Source organism: Babylonia areolata, chromosome 18 (genome assembly GCF_041734735.1).
Source record: "Babylonia areolata isolate BAREFJ2019XMU chromosome 18, ASM4173473v1, whole genome shotgun sequence".
Taxonomy (NCBI): Eukaryota; Metazoa; Mollusca; class Gastropoda; order Neogastropoda; family Buccinidae; genus Babylonia; species Babylonia areolata.
Genome location: NC_134893.1, coordinates 51,271,123 through 51,289,424, shown reverse-complemented (window position 1 = coordinate 51,289,424; position 18,302 = coordinate 51,271,123). Strand labels below are relative to the sequence as shown.

General features: G+C 39.4%; 1 protein-coding gene across 1 annotated transcript in view; it reads left to right on the top strand.

Moving 5' to 3' along the window:
• Positions 1–17,528, top strand: part of LOC143292049 (protein white-like) — a 50,364-nt gene extending 32,836 nt beyond the window's left edge. The window contains exons 14-20 of the mRNA XM_076602221.1: positions 1,110–1,202; positions 2,219–2,276; positions 7,579–7,656; positions 8,625–8,730; positions 9,522–9,622; positions 12,199–12,272; positions 14,414–17,528. Coding sequence (XP_076458336.1) covers positions 1,110–1,202; positions 2,219–2,276; positions 7,579–7,656; positions 8,625–8,730; positions 9,522–9,622; positions 12,199–12,272; positions 14,414–14,518 — 615 coding nt within the window. The 3' untranslated portion in view covers positions 14,519–17,528. The remainder of the gene's footprint in view (positions 1–1,109; positions 1,203–2,218; positions 2,277–7,578; positions 7,657–8,624; positions 8,731–9,521; positions 9,623–12,198; positions 12,273–14,413) is intronic.
• Positions 17,529–18,302: the final 774 nt, after the last annotated feature.

Sequence of the window (18,302 nt, the reverse complement as noted above, 5' to 3'; positions counted from 1 at the left end):
TATGCAAGCAGAAGATCAAATACGCACGTTAAAGATCCTGTAATCCATGTCAGCGTTCAGTGGGTTATGGAAACAAGAACATACCCAGCATGCACACCCCCGAAAACGGAGTATGGCTGCCTACGTGGCGGGGTAAAAACGGTCATACACGTAAAAGCCCACTCGTGTGCATACGAGTGAACGTGGGAGTTACAGCCCACGAACGCAGAAGAAGAAGAAGAACTGAGTGTCTAGTCATTCGAATGAGATGATAAACCAAGGTCCTGTGTGTTGCATGCACTTGGCGCACTGACAAAGAACCCATGTCATGATAGTGTTGTCCTCTGGCAAAATTCTGTAGGAGAAATCCACACTGATAGATAATCAAATATATACGCATGCACTCAAGGCCTGACTAAGTGTGTTGGGTTGTGTTGCTGGTCAGGCATCTGCATTTGGTGTAGCGTAAATGGATTTGCCCGATTGCAGTGACGCTTCCTTGAGAACCTAAAACTGAAACTGAAACTGACCCCCTTCCACTCTGTTTAGGTCCTTCTCATTGTGATGACAGTGCCCAAGCTGTCCTGGTCTGGTTCTAGCCTTTCCCATTTAGTCATTCATGGCTTGGGAGACAGTTGATTTCAGACCATGTATTTTACCCCATTTGAAAAAAAAGGTTCGTTTTGACTCTCACCTGTTTAGACATTTTATTCCCTACAACCTCTTTGCTTCTTGTAAGAAAAATCTTGGGAACTTGTTTGCGCATTCTCATTCTTTTCAGGTGGATAACACTAAGGGGAAGACAAGAGTTGCTTCCTTTAAAATGTTGCTTGGTGTGTATGGTCACCAATGCTAAGTGTAGGATTAAACAAAAAAAACAAATGACTGAATACATTGGCAGTGAAGAGGATGAGATAATTTTGCACTCATTTTCTTTGTATGAGGATTGTAAAAGCTCTCTTTGAAATGTACCATGTATATTTTGTTTGTTTATTTTGTGTGTGTTCTTTATTGTCTCCTTGTATATGTGTATTTGCCTCTATGTGTGTGTGTGTGTGTGTGTGTGTGTGTGTGTTGAAAATATTGTATGTTTTCAAATTGTGTGTGTGTGTTTCTGCTTTTCCATGCAGACTTTCCCAAATGAAATTGCAGTATTTCTACGGGAATATGGATCAGGACTGTACAGGACCGATGTCTACTTCATTGCCAAAACCATAGCAGAGGTAAGGCCAAAAGTGTTCAAGATTACTATAATTTCATACACAACAACTTGCTGCAGAAACAGAGCCAAAAATGTGTGTGTGTGTGTGTGTGTGTGTGTGTGTGTGTGTGTGTGTGTGTGTGTGTGTGTGTGTGTGTGTGTGTGTGTGTGTGTGTGTGCACTGTCAGTGCATTTGTGTGTGTGTGTGTTTGCCCGCCTCATTTCCAGTATTCGGGGCTTGAGTTCAATTGAAGATTAACAGTATTGAGAAGGGCAGAATGTTTAGAGTTTTGAAAATTCAGTGGAATAAAGAATATGTCAATCGTATTTTCTGTGTCAAAAGATTCATGTTCTTGATTGTAAATGTTTATATTACCTGTGAACAGGCCAGAAAAACTATTTCTGATTCTCAGTGTCACTGCAGATGCAGATGGTTTAGTTTTCTTGCTTTTTCTATGGTTGAAAGCATGCACATGTATGTTTATATGTATGTGTGTGTATGTGTTCCTGTGTGCATGGCATATTTGCATGTTTTGTTTGTTAGTGTGTGTGTCCTATGTTTGTTTGTTTGTTTATTCAATTGCTTTTTTTGTCACTTTGTTTATGGTGGCATTCTTATTACATCTGTCGAATTGTGAACTCATTCTACTCCAGGTACGAGTTAAATGGAACCATGATTACTTCCCATGTGGACCTGGTAAAAGTAATCTTGTACCAGCACAATATTCAAATTTCGTTCACTCTTGATTAATACAGTTGACATTCTAAAATGATCCGTTTACGGATTCCAGAAGCATGAAAAAGAAGCTTTGTTTGATCACTTAAATCAACAATTCTCCATCGATTTTCACCTTTTTAGTGAACAACCCTACTGTTACTGCAGTGGTTTCATGTAGTTCTGGTCCAGGGGAGTTGTAGCAGGCATGGAGCTGTGGGGTAGAATGAGTTAATGCATCTTCTGCGCCTCAAATTTGCACACAAAGAAAAGATTAAAAAAAAATATATATCTGTGATATGTGTGAATGTCTGTGTGTGTAGTTGCCAACGTTTATACTGCTGCCTGCCATCTTCATAACTATCGACTACTGGATGGTTGGTACGTACATTAGTTGCTTTCTTATTTATGTGTGGGTATGTGTGTGTGTGTGTGTTTGATGCACTCATGAACAGATTTATGGGTCATTACTTCATGTGAGTCATAGGATTCAGAAGCAATGAATGATCATACAGTCTGTCTCATCTTATACCATAATAATGAAGCAATGCATATAATTTTTGGCCATTTTACTCCAAATTTACTTAAAGCATTACAATATATGGTTGTCCTTATAGAACACTATGATCATGATGATAATAATGTGCATTTGTATAGCACTTATTCTTTCTAAGAGCTTAGGGCACTTACTTGTATGATAAAGTTGCAAATGACAGGAAACACTCATGACCATTCTCTCTTTGTCTCTTCCTCCTCTTTCTCCCCCCTCCCCCCATTCTCTCAATCCTCATACTTGCAAAGTGTATTGGCAGGCATGGGGCAGTGTTAGAGAAGTGACATAACATTTTTATTGAATAAACAAAACGTTCATTCCAAGAGGTTAGAACACATCTATCAATCAATTCAATTTCGCATGAAATGGAAGGCTTCTTACTTCGGATTATTCCAGTACATATAGATAACAAACAAGGGGTTGACTTAATAACTCAATGAACCAGTTACACTTTACATTTTTCTTTCATCATGACTTCCCGACATCAAATTTTGATTTATTATTCCTCGATTATCACCAATCAATCTTCTGCTCTTAACTCTGACCTTTTCTGAAACACTTTGTACAAAAATCTTGACAATTGAAAAACAGATAACTCATCATCACACGACAACACATATGAAACATTTCCGTTTGTTTTTAGAATAATATTTACATCTGTCCTGAAAATATCGTATGTTTTACAACGAAACAGCATGTGGGATTCATCTTCGATCAGTTGTTTACAAACAGGATATAATAAATGTCTAGGTATTACGTCCTTTCTGTATCGTAGTTTATGTATATTGATGGGTGAAATACCAAGTCTGAATTTTGTGTATGCATCTTTGTAACATTTAAGCATGTTATAGTCTAAGTTACCGACGGGCGCAATAGCCGAGTGGTTAAAGCGTTGGACTTTCAATCTGTGGGTCCCGGGTTCGAATCACGGTGACGGCGCCTGGTGGGTAAAGGGTGGAGATTTTTACGATCTCCCAGGTCAACATATGTGCAGACCTGCTAGTGCCTGAACCCCCTTCGTGTGTATATGCAAGCAGAAGATCAAATACGCACGTTAAAGATCCTGTAATCCGTGTCAGCGTTCGATGGATTATGGAAACAAGAACATACCCAGCATGCACACCCCCAAAAACGGAGTATGGCTGCCTACATGGCGGGGTAAAAACGGTCATACACGTAAAAGCCCACTCGTGCGTATACGAGTGAACGCAGAAGAAGAAGAAATAGTATTTTTCAGTTTGGAGCGTTTGCGTAAAAGTACTGTACAATTCAAAGCGGTCTTTGGATTCGATAGTATCATGCCAAGTCTGTCCATATTGATCACTCAGTCTTTGTTTGAATGTAAAGAGAAAACATCTTACATCACCAACATTCTGCTGTTGCCACACATCTCCAAATCCGTTGACACATAACAACTGCCTGATATGAAAACGCTCACGTCTTTTTGCCCAACTCTTGTAAATGGTTTAACACGTTATAGGCCTTTCTGGGCAGTCTTTCCTCTGGCATGTTGCACACTTTAAGCCAGAAGTGTATGCATCTTTCGGCTGCTAACACATGCATTGGATAACGGCCAAGTTATCCAGGTACCATATTGTTTGGTGTCTGCATTCCAACATTTAAGTACCTTTTACATGCAAACATATGTATCTTTTCAATGACATTAAACTGTTGGTAGCCCCAAATTTCTGTGCCATATAGTGAAACAGGAGCACCATGGGTATCAAACATTTTAAAAAAGACCTCCCTGGGTACACCTCCTAGCTTCCAAAGACATCTGAGTAGTTGACTTGTTCTGATTTTGGCTTTAGTGGCAAGCTCATCCACAGCACATGTCAGGGATAATTTGGTTGTAAAATGTAACCCTAAATACTTGTAACTATTTACAACATTGATGTCTGCATTACCGTATTTCCATTTTTCATTTACATCCAAGAACCCTCCTTTCTTGAATACAATAATTTTCATCTTCTCAAGATTAAGTTCCAGGGAAAAGTTATGCGCATATTGTTTTAGAATGTTAATTTGATTTTGAAGACCAGCTGGACAGTAAGAAGTTAAAACTACATCATCAGCAAATAACAAGATCAAGATCTGCATTATCTCGGGTGTTAACTGTACACCATATCGTCCATTCTGGGCAATTTCTGTAGCCAGTTCGTTTATAAAAAAAATGAGAATAATGTGGGCGAGAGTACACAACCTTGTCTCACCCCTGTTTCACACTTGAAAAAATCTGTAAGACTGTCTGGGCACCTTATACATGATCTCACCCTGCGATACATGGTCTTCAACATCTTTAGCATTTTGCTTCCAATACCTCCTTTTCGAAGTACATTCCACAGAATATTTCTATTGATTGTATTGAATGCCTTTCTAAAATCAGCAAAACAAACATAATTTCCCAGAACTTTTCAAGAAGTATCTCTGTATAATGACATACAAAACAAAAATGTTATCTGATGTAGAATACCCAGACCTAAATCCACTATGTTCTTCGGTGATCTTTCCATTGTCTTCAGCCCATTTTACCAACCGGTTGTTCAATACTTTTGCAAAAACTTTCCCTAGTATACTGATCAAAGATACTCCTTAGTAATTACTAGGATTGTCAGTATCACCAGCCTTATGCAGAGGCACGATAATAGCATTATACCACACATTTGGATATTGCTGTGTATCAAATATGTGGTTGAACAAATGCAAAAGAAAAGGCATAATCTGATCCAAAGACTGTTTTAACATTTCAGCTAAAATGTTATCAGAGCCTGGAGCTTTATTCCGTTTCAGAGAACGAACAGCCTTTATTATTTCATCTGAGCCAATTGCTTTATCTAGCTCCTGTATATGATATTGGTTATCTTCAAATATGACACCAGGAATTTCCGTAATGTTTTTGTTCGTTTTAAATACGGAGTGACAATGATTCAACCACTCTTGGTCCGTAATGTTTGGTCTGCAATGGGATTTTCCATTAAATTTTCACTTCTCTCCAAAACTCACTAGAATCTGTTTTGGCTCTTAAAATCAATGCTTTAAGTTTATGTTCTTTGAAAGTTTTATTTTTTTCACAGAGCAAAACTCTGTATGACTTCCTTCTAAGCACATACCTAATTAAGTTTATTCTGGCTTTTAACTTTTTAACTTTTACAATGTGCGAGCATTCTCCATAATCGTCTCAACTCTTTTTTTTTAGCAGTTCTGCATTCAAGGTCAAACCAAGTGTTTGGTTTGGGACTATTCTTTACTCCCTTTTTCATGCCTTTTGCTGCCTTAAGAAGTCCCTCACTGAAACACTTCACTGCCTCATCAACCAACATTGCCAGATTTGTTGTTGCTTTGTTCAGAGTGTCCTGAAACTGGTCAGTATGTACAAAGTCAAAAAACTGTTGTTCCTTATCTCTATCCCAAACATTTTTTTCTGTATACGTTACTACTGGTTTAACAACAATCTGTTTATCCTAATTTACTGTCAGTTCAACAAGCATGTGCTTGGAGTGAAAACATTTCCCTAACATGCATTCTAATGTTCCCTTGGTTCATATCTTTGGAGCAAATAAAATAGTCTGTTACACTGCTGCCAGTTAAACACTGTAGGAAACAGAGTGCTTTGGCAGAGATAGTCAGATGACAGTAAATGATGTTTATGGTTGTTCCAAGAGGAAAGAGCGTTAACCATAGGTTTTTGTATTGACATGAGGAATTTGCAGGTCAGGGAAAGGGCGGAGAGTTCTTGAAGGAATGGAAGGAGGGCTTGACCCACAAAAATAGTTGGCAAGGCAGCTGAGGGGAAATGCGGTCAAGCTCCATCTCCCAAGTTATCCTAGTCAGAGGGTGGATTCCAGGGGAGAGTGGTTCTACTGGAGTTAGAGCTGACATGGGGTTGGACAGTTCCACTCTGGAGGATTTCATGTCCACCCATTACCTTCAGCTTTGCAGTGAAAAGCCTACCAGTGGGGCCACTGTTCTCTCGGTCCCGCCCTTCCATGCTTAGTCCCCTCCTCCACCTCCCTCAGGGGGGGGGGAACCTGGCCTTTAGGGGTGGTCTCCACAGGAGATACTGAGCGAGTGACCCTGGCCTTAGCATCAGGCGACCCCACCTTCCAGCCAGTCTCCGCCCTGCTGGGAGAGGCCCATGCATGTCAGGTGGCTCTGAGCTGTTGGGTCATCGGCACCTTCCTCTGACTTGGCCATCTTTCCCCCTTGGTGGAGATCCACATGCCAGTGACCATTGGGGATGGCCATAGTGGATTCCCCCGTTCCGCCCCAAATTTGGTGCTGGGAGGAACGGTGAGAACCCCTCATCCTCTTCCCCCAGACTGTGCCTCTTACCTGGGGTGTGTGCCACCTCTGCTGGTGGGATCACCTGTGGCCCCCTTTCAGAACACTTCATAATGCCTCCCTTTTGAGACCACCTGTGGGTCCCCCCCCCCCCAGGTCGAGGAAGCTTGCAATTTCCTCTCCCACCCACCCCCCACCTCCAGTGACAGTGATAAATCCTCTACCTGCTTGTTTCATCCTGAAAAAGTTTTTTTTTTCCTATCCCTATTGGATCCCTTTCCCCACCCCACCCCTTTCCTTCCCTCACCACACCCCAATCCACTGTACCCTATGTTTATCTCCAGAGATATATTGTATTGATAAATAATCAACACCATCCATAACATTCAAGTACACATTCATGAAATGTATAAACATTCAAGTGCAGTTGACGTATAATGCAGTTACACATGGCCTAAATAATATGTATATATTTTAAGTTGTATGCATTGATGCTAAGTAGCTTTTACCCCTCCTTTTCTCTTCTCTCTATGAAAATCCGATATAGTGTTATTAAGAACACATCATTGATTCCACACTCTGTGCTGTGGTCGTCATTGCAATAGATGTACTTTTTATATGTTTATTCCTTTTTCTTTATCATTTTTTTCTATTATATACACACATTTTTTTTGTTGGACATAGATATCAACTTGCTGCTTGACTTAAAAAAAACAATTATTGACACCCCTAATGATTCTTTTTTGTGTTGAATGATACATTATGTTTCATTATATTCTTAAAGCTTGCTTCATGTTGTTTTTTTTCCCTTTTCTCCGGACTGAAGATGACTGTGTGGATGGTGTGCAGGTCTGTACGAGGACTGGCAGGCCTACCTGGTGGCCACCGGCATCATCATCCTGGTGGCCAATGTGTCCGTGTCCTTTGGTCAGTGCCTACCTCCTTCCTTCCTGTCCAGTCCACCTTTCTTTTCGGTGTCCTGTAGTAGACCTGATTTATTGACTCACTTGTGTAAACGAAGTGAGTCTATGTTTTAACCCGGTGTTCGGTTGTCTGTGTGTGTGTGTGTGTGTGTGTGTGTGTGTGTGTGTGTGTGTGTGGTCAACTTTAACATTGACATTTTCTCTGCAAATACTTTGTCACTTGACACCAAATTAGGCATAAAAATAGGAAAAATTCAGTTTTTTCCAGTCATCTTGTTTAAAACAATATTGCACCTCTGGGATGGGCACAAAAAAAAAAAAAAAAAAAAAAAAAAATGAAGCCTAATTATATGCAAACTGCATTTACTGTTATATTTATATTTTTTTTGTATTCTCTAAACTTGGCACTTTGATCTGATATTCTGACCCAACAACAAGAGCAGTCATTATTATCATTTTCTGTTCAAACAGGAACTTCTTTTGCTAAGCATGAAAGTTTTATTTATTTTGCAAACGTTTTGGTGAAGATGGTAAAAAAAGGGAAATTACTCTGTAATTAATGCTAGGGGAGTTAATTTGCTTTAAACTGATCTTTCTCATCTTAAACATTACATTTTGAAATTATACTCAATACATAGAAAGCTTGGATTTTAAAAAAAATGTATCACAAGTGAGTCTTGAAGGCCTTGCCTCTCTTGTTTCATCTGGGTTTGGTTCCAGGAAATCCTAACATGTTTTGCTTTTGGTAAAGTTTGATTTTATGATTCGTTTCATTTTAGTGACATGTAACTTTATTCATTTTCTTTTGCTTTGGTAAAGATTTGTTTCATTTTGGCTTCACTTGTGCTTTAAAAAAAAACAACAACAAAAAGCAAGGCTTGGTGTGTTTTGGCTGATGCTTTCTGCTTGAAGAACAAAGTAAACAGTACAGTGGACGGTGGTGTGCAAAGTTTGGTTTTGTGTGCTGTGCAGGTCTGGTCATCTCCACTATCGCCGGGGATGTGAACATTGCCCTGGCTGTTGCACCCCCCATCCTTGTCCCCTTCATGATGTTTGGTGGATTCTTCCTCAACAATGAGTATGTCTGCTGACACTTGAAGATGCCATTTATTTGAGAACATATGTTTCTTACTCTTGTTTAATCAAGTAATCCGCGTGTGTGGGGTGGGTGGGGGTTGGGGGGGGGGGTGGGGGGGGGGGGGGGGTTCGGGTGTGTGCTAATTATCTGGTTCCGGTTTTCCGCAATTTATCTTTATTCTTATCTGTCTATTTTATCAGTGTGCAGTATAGTAGGCTATGTTTATAATTATATTCAAATAATGTTTCTTTATTTTTTCTGTTTTTACATTAAGAATACTAGTTATTACCTGCAGTGTGTGGATGTATGTATGAAACGGTGTATGTGATATTTTTTTTACATTTGTAACTTCGTAATATTCGTAAAAGCTGTTGTTGACTTTTACAGTTATGGTCCCCATGTTGTTTACTTGTCTATGTTGTGATAATGCACCTGACCAAATTTCTCCAGTTGGAGATAATAAAGTTATTCTTATCTTATCTTATTATAAAGAATGATGATAACGATGATCAGAACATTGTTACTACTTTGACTGTTGTTGTTACTTAGTATTACTTTCATTATTTAAAAAAAAATTATTATCATGGTTATTATTGCTGCTTCTGCTGTATATATATATATATATATATATATCTATCTATCTCTCTCTCTCTCTCTCTCTCTCTCTCTCTATATATATATATATATATATATGTGTGTGTGTGTGTGTGTGTGTGTGTGTGTGTGTGTGTGTGTGTACATCTTTATACACATATGAACTGGTTTTGAACAGATTTATTTTACATTTTCAGCTCGGTTCCGGTGTATTTTTTGTGGTTAAAGTACCTCTCATGGTTCAACTACGCCAGTGAGTACATGATGGTCAACCAGTGGCAAGACATCACCAACATCAGTAAGCATTTATACTTGTGATTCTTAGTTACAAGACTATATATACATATGGACAGAGACAGAAACAGGAAAAGCCTGCCACACCACTGTTTGTTTGGTTTTTTTTTGTTGATTATGTTATTTTGTTTTTAACCTTTTAACCATTTCAGTACTGTTTCAATACTTGTGCAACCTTCCCCACCTGGGAGATTTTAGCAGTACTTTTTTTGATGATTTGAAATCTAAAAGACTGACAATTAAAGTAGATCATTCATATATTGCCTATGTCAGTATATACAATGATCGCTCATTGTCAAGATCAAAAGTAATGTATACATCTCAGAACAGTTTGTTTTATACCTGGCAAACAGTGAAAACTACTTTCTTGCTGTGACCATAAATAAAATTTGCAAAAAGCAAAAGTGCGAAAACAAGCTTGAACTGTGCACAAACTTCATCAGTGAGATGCCCAGATGATAATCAAGAGTTGTGTTCATACTTTAATTGTTTACACCTTGCTGAAAGGCAAAAAAAACCAGTTTGATGAATCAGGATTCAATGCCTGAGCAGTGCTTGGTGTTGAAATACACACAGAATGACTTAAAGAGTGCCTGCTGTCTTGCAAATTATAGAGAATGTTTTAGGGCAAGCCAATAAACTGTTCATGTATTAGAACTTGGAATAGTATGAAAAGAAATACCTTTCAGCTATAAAAAAAAATAGAAAAATGAATCAGAAAGGAACACTTGAATTTAGTTTCTGATCAAACGTTTGTTTTCATGGGCACAATAGCTAGGACTTACTGGGTGCACGGGAATGGCACGGGAGGGGTAGTCAACGCTGCCTCCGAAGCTGACATGCAACACAGCGTCGACAAGTTCTCTGCTGCCTATGACAACTTTGGCCTCACAATCAGCACAAAGAAGACTGAGGTGATGCACCAGCCAGCTCCAGGAAAGCCTTACGTTGAACCAAACATCATCATCAATGGGCAACGACTGAACGCGGTGGACAAGTTCACATACCTGGGCAGTACACTCTCTCGCACAGTTGTCATCGACGACGAGGTGAATGCCAGACTCGTCAAAGCCAGCGCTGGCTTCGGCAGACTCCATAAGAACGTTTGGAACAGGAGAGGCATCACCCTGGAGACGAAGCTCAAAGTATACAAGGCCATAGTTCTCAACACACTGCTCTATGGACGGTCTACAAACGCCACGCCAAAAAGCTGAACCACTTCCACACCACCAGCCTCAGAAAACTTATCGGCATAAAGTGGCAAGAGAAGATCCCTGACACAGAGGTGCTCACTCGTGCAAACTTGCCCAGCATCTACACCATCTTGATGCAGGCCCAGCTGCGCTGGTCAGGCCATGTAGTTCGCATGCCAGACCACCGGCTCCCCAAGAAACTGCTGTACGGCGAACTTCAACATGGCAAGCACTCCCATGGAGGCCAAAAGAAGCGCTTCAAAGACACCCTGAAAGCTTCTCTGAAGGCCTTCAACATCAGCCATGACACATGGGAGCTGAATGCAATGGACAGACCAAAGTGGCGTTCAGCTGTCCATAAAGGCGCCAAATCCTGCGAGGCCAACAGAATCGCTGCAGCAGAGCAACGCAGACAGGCCAGGAAAAGCAGTGCCAACAAGTCCCCGACAACTGCCAACATCCCCTGTCCAAACTGCGTCAGAACCTTCCAGGCGCGGATTGGCCTGATCAGTCATCTGCGCACCCACAGAGCCCAACCCACCCACCCCCAGGGACTAGATGGTCCTCGTCCTCATCGATCCCGACGGACGAACCACCAGCTAGGACTTTCAAACTATGGCTCTGGGTTTGATTCCAGTGTCAATGCCTGGTGCATTAAAGGTGGAGATTTGTCTGATCTTTCACTTCAACAGTCGTGCAGACTTGCTTATGCTTTATCCTCTTTGTGGGTGTAAACAAGCAGAACATCAAATATGCTGTTGAAGATCCTGCAACCCATGTCATTGTGGAGTGTGTTACAGAATCACAGACATACTCAGCTTGTGCACCACCCAAATGGCAGGATGATAAGAGTCATGCACATCAAAACACACCAAAAACTGCAACTGAGCATGGTAGCTGTAGTGGTGAACACAGAAGGGGTGGGGAAGAAAATGATATCATTTCACAGTCCCTTTTCACTGTCACTCCATGATGTGAGCTGACAGAAAGACTCAGGTTGAGCTGACAGCTGCGACACTGACTGCAACAGACTGCAGGACACCCAATGTGTTTTCCTTTTCTTTGGGTGACAGGAAAATCATCTGTAGTTTTCTTATCTTTGCAGCTTCTCTCTCTCTCTCTCTCTCTCTCTCTCTCTCTCTCTCTCTCTCTCTCTCTCTCTCTCTCTCTGTTTTTATGTCTGTCTACGAATTTGAATTTGTGTTATGTGTTGATATGTAACAGTCTTTCTGAGATTCTGTTGTAATTATTCAAAAAGATCATATCCATGTATGTGTGTGTGTGTGTGATTGTGCGTGTATGTGCATGCATGCATGCGTGTGTGTGTGTGTGTGTGTGTGTGTGTGTGTGTGTGTGTGTGTGTGTGTGTGTGTGTTGCATTTTTCAGCATGCAGTGCCTCAGCAAGTGAATGTATGTACAATTCAGGAGAGGATGTTCTACGCTACTTGAGCTTCTCCGCTGTGAGTAACAACTTGTGTCCAACACTTTGCTGCCATTTTGAAAGTTGTATGCTTTAGTCACAAATGCCAACACTATGCTCTTCCTTGTATTGGTCAGTGGGAAGGGAGGTAGGGTGGGAAAAGCAGTCATTCAACTGTCTTGAACTGACTTGAAAATTCATTTATATCTGATAGAGTGGAGGCTTGAAGACAGATTCCACAAAGGCAGAAGTACCATCGGACAAGTCTTTAACCTGCATACCCATTCCAAAAAACACCTCCAATTCTACCACATCTTCATAGACTTCAAGAAGTCATTTGATAGAGTCTGGCAGGAAGCAAAAGTTTATCAACACCATCCAGCATCCAGCAACTATACTCCAAAGTGACCAGTGCTGTTCTCACTCAGAGTGCTATTGGAGAGTAGTTCCATACTACAGTTGGAGTCCATTGGGGCTGGAATGCATCATCATAACTGATGTGCTTGAGGATCATGTCAGCATTGGAGGAAGAACCATCACAAACTTTTGCTTTGCAGATGACATTGATTGCGTGGCAGGTAGTGAGCAAGAACTTGCCTAGCTTGTTAAAAAAAAAAAAAAGGATGAAACATTGAAAGATATGACATGGAAGTTGATGGCCAGTCACAAACCACGATCACTGCTGATATAACTGTCCAGGAACAGAAACTGAAAACTGTTCAACAGTTCACATACCAAGTATCTGTCATCAGCAATGAAGGATTCAAACCAAAAATCCATTCAAGGGTAGCAAAAACAACATCAGCACTGTTCTGACTGAAACCTGTATAGGACAGCAACATCTGTATGGCACACAAGATCAGACTCCTGTGTGCACTGGTGTATTCAATCTTACTGTATATATATGAGACATGGACCCTCATGGAAATGAGGTACTATCATAAGATACTTAACATTAGATACACTGATTACATCACCAGGGAGCAAGTGCACCAGCCCATCAAGCAGCACATTGGACCTTATGAAGATATGCTGACATCAGTAACTCTCTTCGAACGAAGGAATGCGTGAGCATTCCTACATAAAATGTGACATCAGTAACTCTCTCGGGACGAAGGAATGCTGATTTGGTGAAAGTACACCGACTGTATAGAATATGTGAAGCTTACGGGCCACACCCAGGTCACGACTCCTGGATGCCCTTGTATTGCTGTCTTTTCCCGGAGGTGCCAACCGTTATGGATTCATTATATTTTGGTACATTGAAAGGAACAATAATGGAAAAATGTGCCTTTGTTTTAAAATATTACAGTGTATTGTGAATGATACATGTTTGACAATATTATTTAAATTAAACAACATTTTGTCAAACATTTGCAAGTTTTCTTAATGGTCACCATTGCCGAATAAAATCACCAGTTGTGACTGAGTCCAGATCATGTGGCCATTTGCATTCTGAGAAAAAAAAATGCAGGTAGTGGCACTCTGCTGAATAGAAAAGCAATGTCAAAGGAGTCTGATTAACAAGTAAAAGATCTGGAATCAGTTTCCTTTATTCACACATGCCTTTCCTCGCATCAGAAATGTTGTCCAAGTGTGTGAGGTGTACACGCATAGTTTCAACATTCACCAGTTTGATCTGTCTTGGATAAAAAAATATTTTAAAACATTTTACTAGACAACTTGTTTCTTATTTAATTGCTCAGATCTTCAGTCGATCATGTACCAGATTGCAGTTGAGTTTGAATGTGGGATCATGCAATGCAGATTATCAATCTACATCATTGTCAACATCATTGAGTAAAATGATCCTTAATGCTTGAATAGATGAGTTGTGGTTTGAGGAAAGGTGAATGGAAAGCAAACTCAAAAGTCCCCACCAAAAAAAAAAAAAAAAATGGAGCCCATGATAAAAGTAAACAGATTACAATATCATGTCCTGCATTGGCAAACGTTGAAAAAAAAGATTTAATATTTCAAGTGCCTCAGAATTGATGATCTATCATGACTGTGTCTTATAGACATACCCCCCCCCAAAAAAAATACCCCCTCTCCACTTGTCCCCCCCCCCCCACACACACACACTAACCCCCCTCCCCATCATTCTCTGCATTTGTTGTATTCAGTGATGTTATGCCCAAGACAGGACAATAATAATGATTACTATTATTATTATGACAGGACAACAACTGGCTGAACCTTGGTCTTCTCTTCACGCTCCTTGTAGGATTCCGCATTGTTTCCTACATCTTCCTTCTCATCCGTGCCAGACTGTCCAAGACGTAGGCTGGCATCACAAACCATGCTGTACAAGACAGACTGATGCATGGAAGTTTGAGAGAAGTAGTGAACCTGACAGTGGACTTCATGTTATTCTCAGCTTCAAGATACAAAATCAGTGTACAGAATAGACTTCATCTTGCTGGTTTTTTTTTTTTTTTTTTTTTTTTTTTTGGCAAAATACTATTAGAATATTGAAACAATTGTCATGTTCACATGTGATATTATGTGTAGACATGGAGCAAAGGATGCATGTCAAATTGTGTTGTTGAATTAAGGAACTGTCCTATTCATCTCAAGTTTCTGGACAGTCATGTATGTAGTTCACAGCTGCGCCTCAATGCCAGTCCTGAATCCAGCATCCTGTTGTGCTGAGAACTCTGCTTGTTGACTCGGCTGTGTTACTTCATTTGTCTGCTCTGTTATCTGTTGCTTTCTGGGTTGTTTTTTTTTACATATTTTTTTAACAATTTTATTTTACAGCCTTCAATCAAATGTACACTGTTGTAAAGACCCAGTTCATTTACTTATTCAATCAGAGTCCAGTCTGCTAGCCCTGCTTTTGAGTCCTGTCCGCCATTTTGCTTTGCGTTCTAGTTTTGAAAAATGATCAGTTTACTTCCAGTTTTTCTTTCGCACCATGAATTTATCCCCAACACAGACACTGCTCTTTTGTCATGGCCTAAGGGTGAACTGCGATCAGGTCCAGTTGAAATTTTGTGTAGTATGCGATTTGGTTTGATGGCGTATATTAACTGTGTTGAATCTGTGGTAAGACCGAAGTGTTGCTGTTCAGCGTGTTCGTGAGTATTTATTGTGATCAACAATGTTGTCATATATTTAGTTTGTTGTGTCAGGTGGCCCCACGTGGTGGTCAGAATTTAGTTTTCAGATACAGATAGTGTGCATACAGCTGATAAGACGCAAGGGCCAGATTTCAGTAAAAAAGAAAAAGAAAAAAAAGTAGCACCTTATTGACCGAAAATAACAATAATTTAAGATTAATTTCATCAGTGAATGGACACTGTTTAGAAACAGGGTCATGTTATTTGAGCATCTTACGATTGATGGATTGGTTGACTTATCAGGTTTTGATTTGTCAGGAGACTGATTTTGTGACTGATGTCTTGGGTTTTTTTCTGTTTAATTTATTTATTTTTTTAAATGAGCTATTCAAGCTTTCACATTCTGAAAATTTGTGCATATAAATAGATTTTCTCCATGTTATATGTTAATAAATTTGCTCATTTGCCCAAAGATTTTTCATTCGTGAACAATAAGACCATATGGACATCATAAACTCCTTTATGTTTCTGAAATTCAAGAGCTGTCTTTACATTTTGTTATTCATAAATCTGTTTTAAAAATTGTATTAAATAATTGAACAGAAACCAAAACATATAAACAAGTTGTTTGATTGGGATCAAAGATCTAGTGTTACAAAAGACACCCCTGTTTACATTATGTTTGCATGTTGTGTGTGTATGTGTACACACATGGGAGCGCACATTCATGGAAATTGCCAGAAACTGGCTTCCTGTACCACTGCATGTATTACAAAGATTTTATATTGTTTTTCACACCTCCTCAATATTGTTTGCGTGTGTAACATCGTTTGTTGGTGATGAGACACAGGGTCCACTTCACTGTGTATTTTCAAAGCATAAATTTCACAGAAATCAGTTCTCCATTTTCTCTTTCTCTGCTTGTATCTTACCATATTGAAAGCTTGGAAGTGGCATTATATGCCTGTCTTCATTTACAGTGTGCAGTTTCTTGTTAGTTCTACTTGGATTTTGCTACATTTGGAATTATCGATAAAAGATATTGTCATTGAATTCAGATTGACCATTTATTTAAGCTGATCTCTTTGAGATTTCTAGAGATTTAATGAACTCAGGTTTGTCGTTGGATTGCATATATTACATGCTAGTTTGGTTTTGTTTTTTTTTTTAAATCTCAGGCCTTCCTCAGTGATGTTGTTTATTTATCAAGATCACATCATTTGGAAAATGGAAATGCAAATATTTTTAAATTTTGTTAGGGGTTTTCTTTTTCTTTTTTAATCTCAGTCTTACTCCTTTTGAACTTATGCCATTTTGAATTAATGAACGAATGTCATATTGTAACGCTGTTTTCATTTGTAACCATGTTATGAACCAAGTGGTTTATTATATTAAAGGGGACGGTACAAAAGAATTGACTGAATGATTTACTGAATTAAAGGATAGAAAAGTTCCACGCACAGGCCAGGGACATGTAGAGGCCAGCCAATTATAACAGTGGATGTGTCAGAACTGAGCCCAAACCGTGGATGACTAAGAAAAACTGTGGATGAACCAAAACGTACAGTGGGTGAGTCGAAACAGCCAAAACAATTATTGGATAAGTCCAAACTGTTGATGAGCCAAACCAGTGGATGAGTCAGAACTGTGAATGAGACAAAACTGACAGTTGAAATGAATCAAAACAGCGAAAACTGTATGAAGAAAATGATACACGTTTTCTGTAGCAGTATCACACAGGGCAGACTAATTATTTATATATAGTGTGTGCAATGTCCGGGTATTGCAGTTCTTGCTCGATGTCAAATCTTACTGTCATTTTTGTCTTATCATCAGTGAGATATCATCAGTTTTTTTTTAGTATATTATGCATTTCCTCGTTTTGCTCATTTTGTTTTATTCTATATCATCATTTTTAGACTACTGTTTTAATTGCTAGGCCTACATGATTGAATCCAGCGCACTAACTGAAATACAATTTCAGATTCCAAGAGCCGACATTAGTTGATGATTTCATTGTTTACATGACTGTTTTATGACTGTAATAACTGACATAATTCTATTACTATAATTATATGCAGTTATTCATAATTCATGACGATGCATTTCCATTTTGTATAGTCATTCAATGAATGTTTCAATATCCAAACGTCAGTTATATAACTTTATAAACAACAACAATCAATCAATACCCGAATGCAGAAACCAGCTAGATTGAGAACACCACTCGATCGTTTATGATTAGTGGATGATTTGCTATGGGCTGTGGTTCAAGTGAGCCATTTTCGAGATATTTCATAATAATAATAATAATAATAATGGATACTTATATAGCACACTATCCAGAAATCTGCTCTAGGTGCTTTACAAAAACGCTTTTCTTAACATAAAACATTATATCTATGTTACATACACACACCAAAATGTGACCACACACACACACACACACACACACACACACACACACACACACACGCACGCACGCACACACACACTGCATACATAAATTTTAACATACATGTGTATCTAACAGCTACCCTAACACATACGCACACATAGGCAGGCACAAACTTACATAAACACACGCACACACAATACACATTCATATACATGCATGTAGTTATGTACACATACATATGTATACACACATAGTCAAGCACACCTAACGAAAAGGAAGTGGACCTGCCACAATTGAACTTATTGCTGAGGGAAAAGGTGAGTTTTGAGACGAGATTTAAAAGATGCGAGGGAATCAGAAGGACGGAGGTTATCAGGGAGCTTGTTCCACGTCTTTGGCGATTGAAAAGAAAACGATCTGTTTGCAGTATATAAGTTCTGCATGGAAATGCAACATGTGCCACTCTTTGCTGTTGGTTATTTGATCTCCTGGCCTCATTGTTTGTTGATGTCAGGTTGAAAAACCGCCGAGGCAACCACATGTTTGTTCTGTATAGTCCGTGTGGTCTGTGTGACTTGTTCAGAATTGGAGAGGCTGTGCCAGTCTT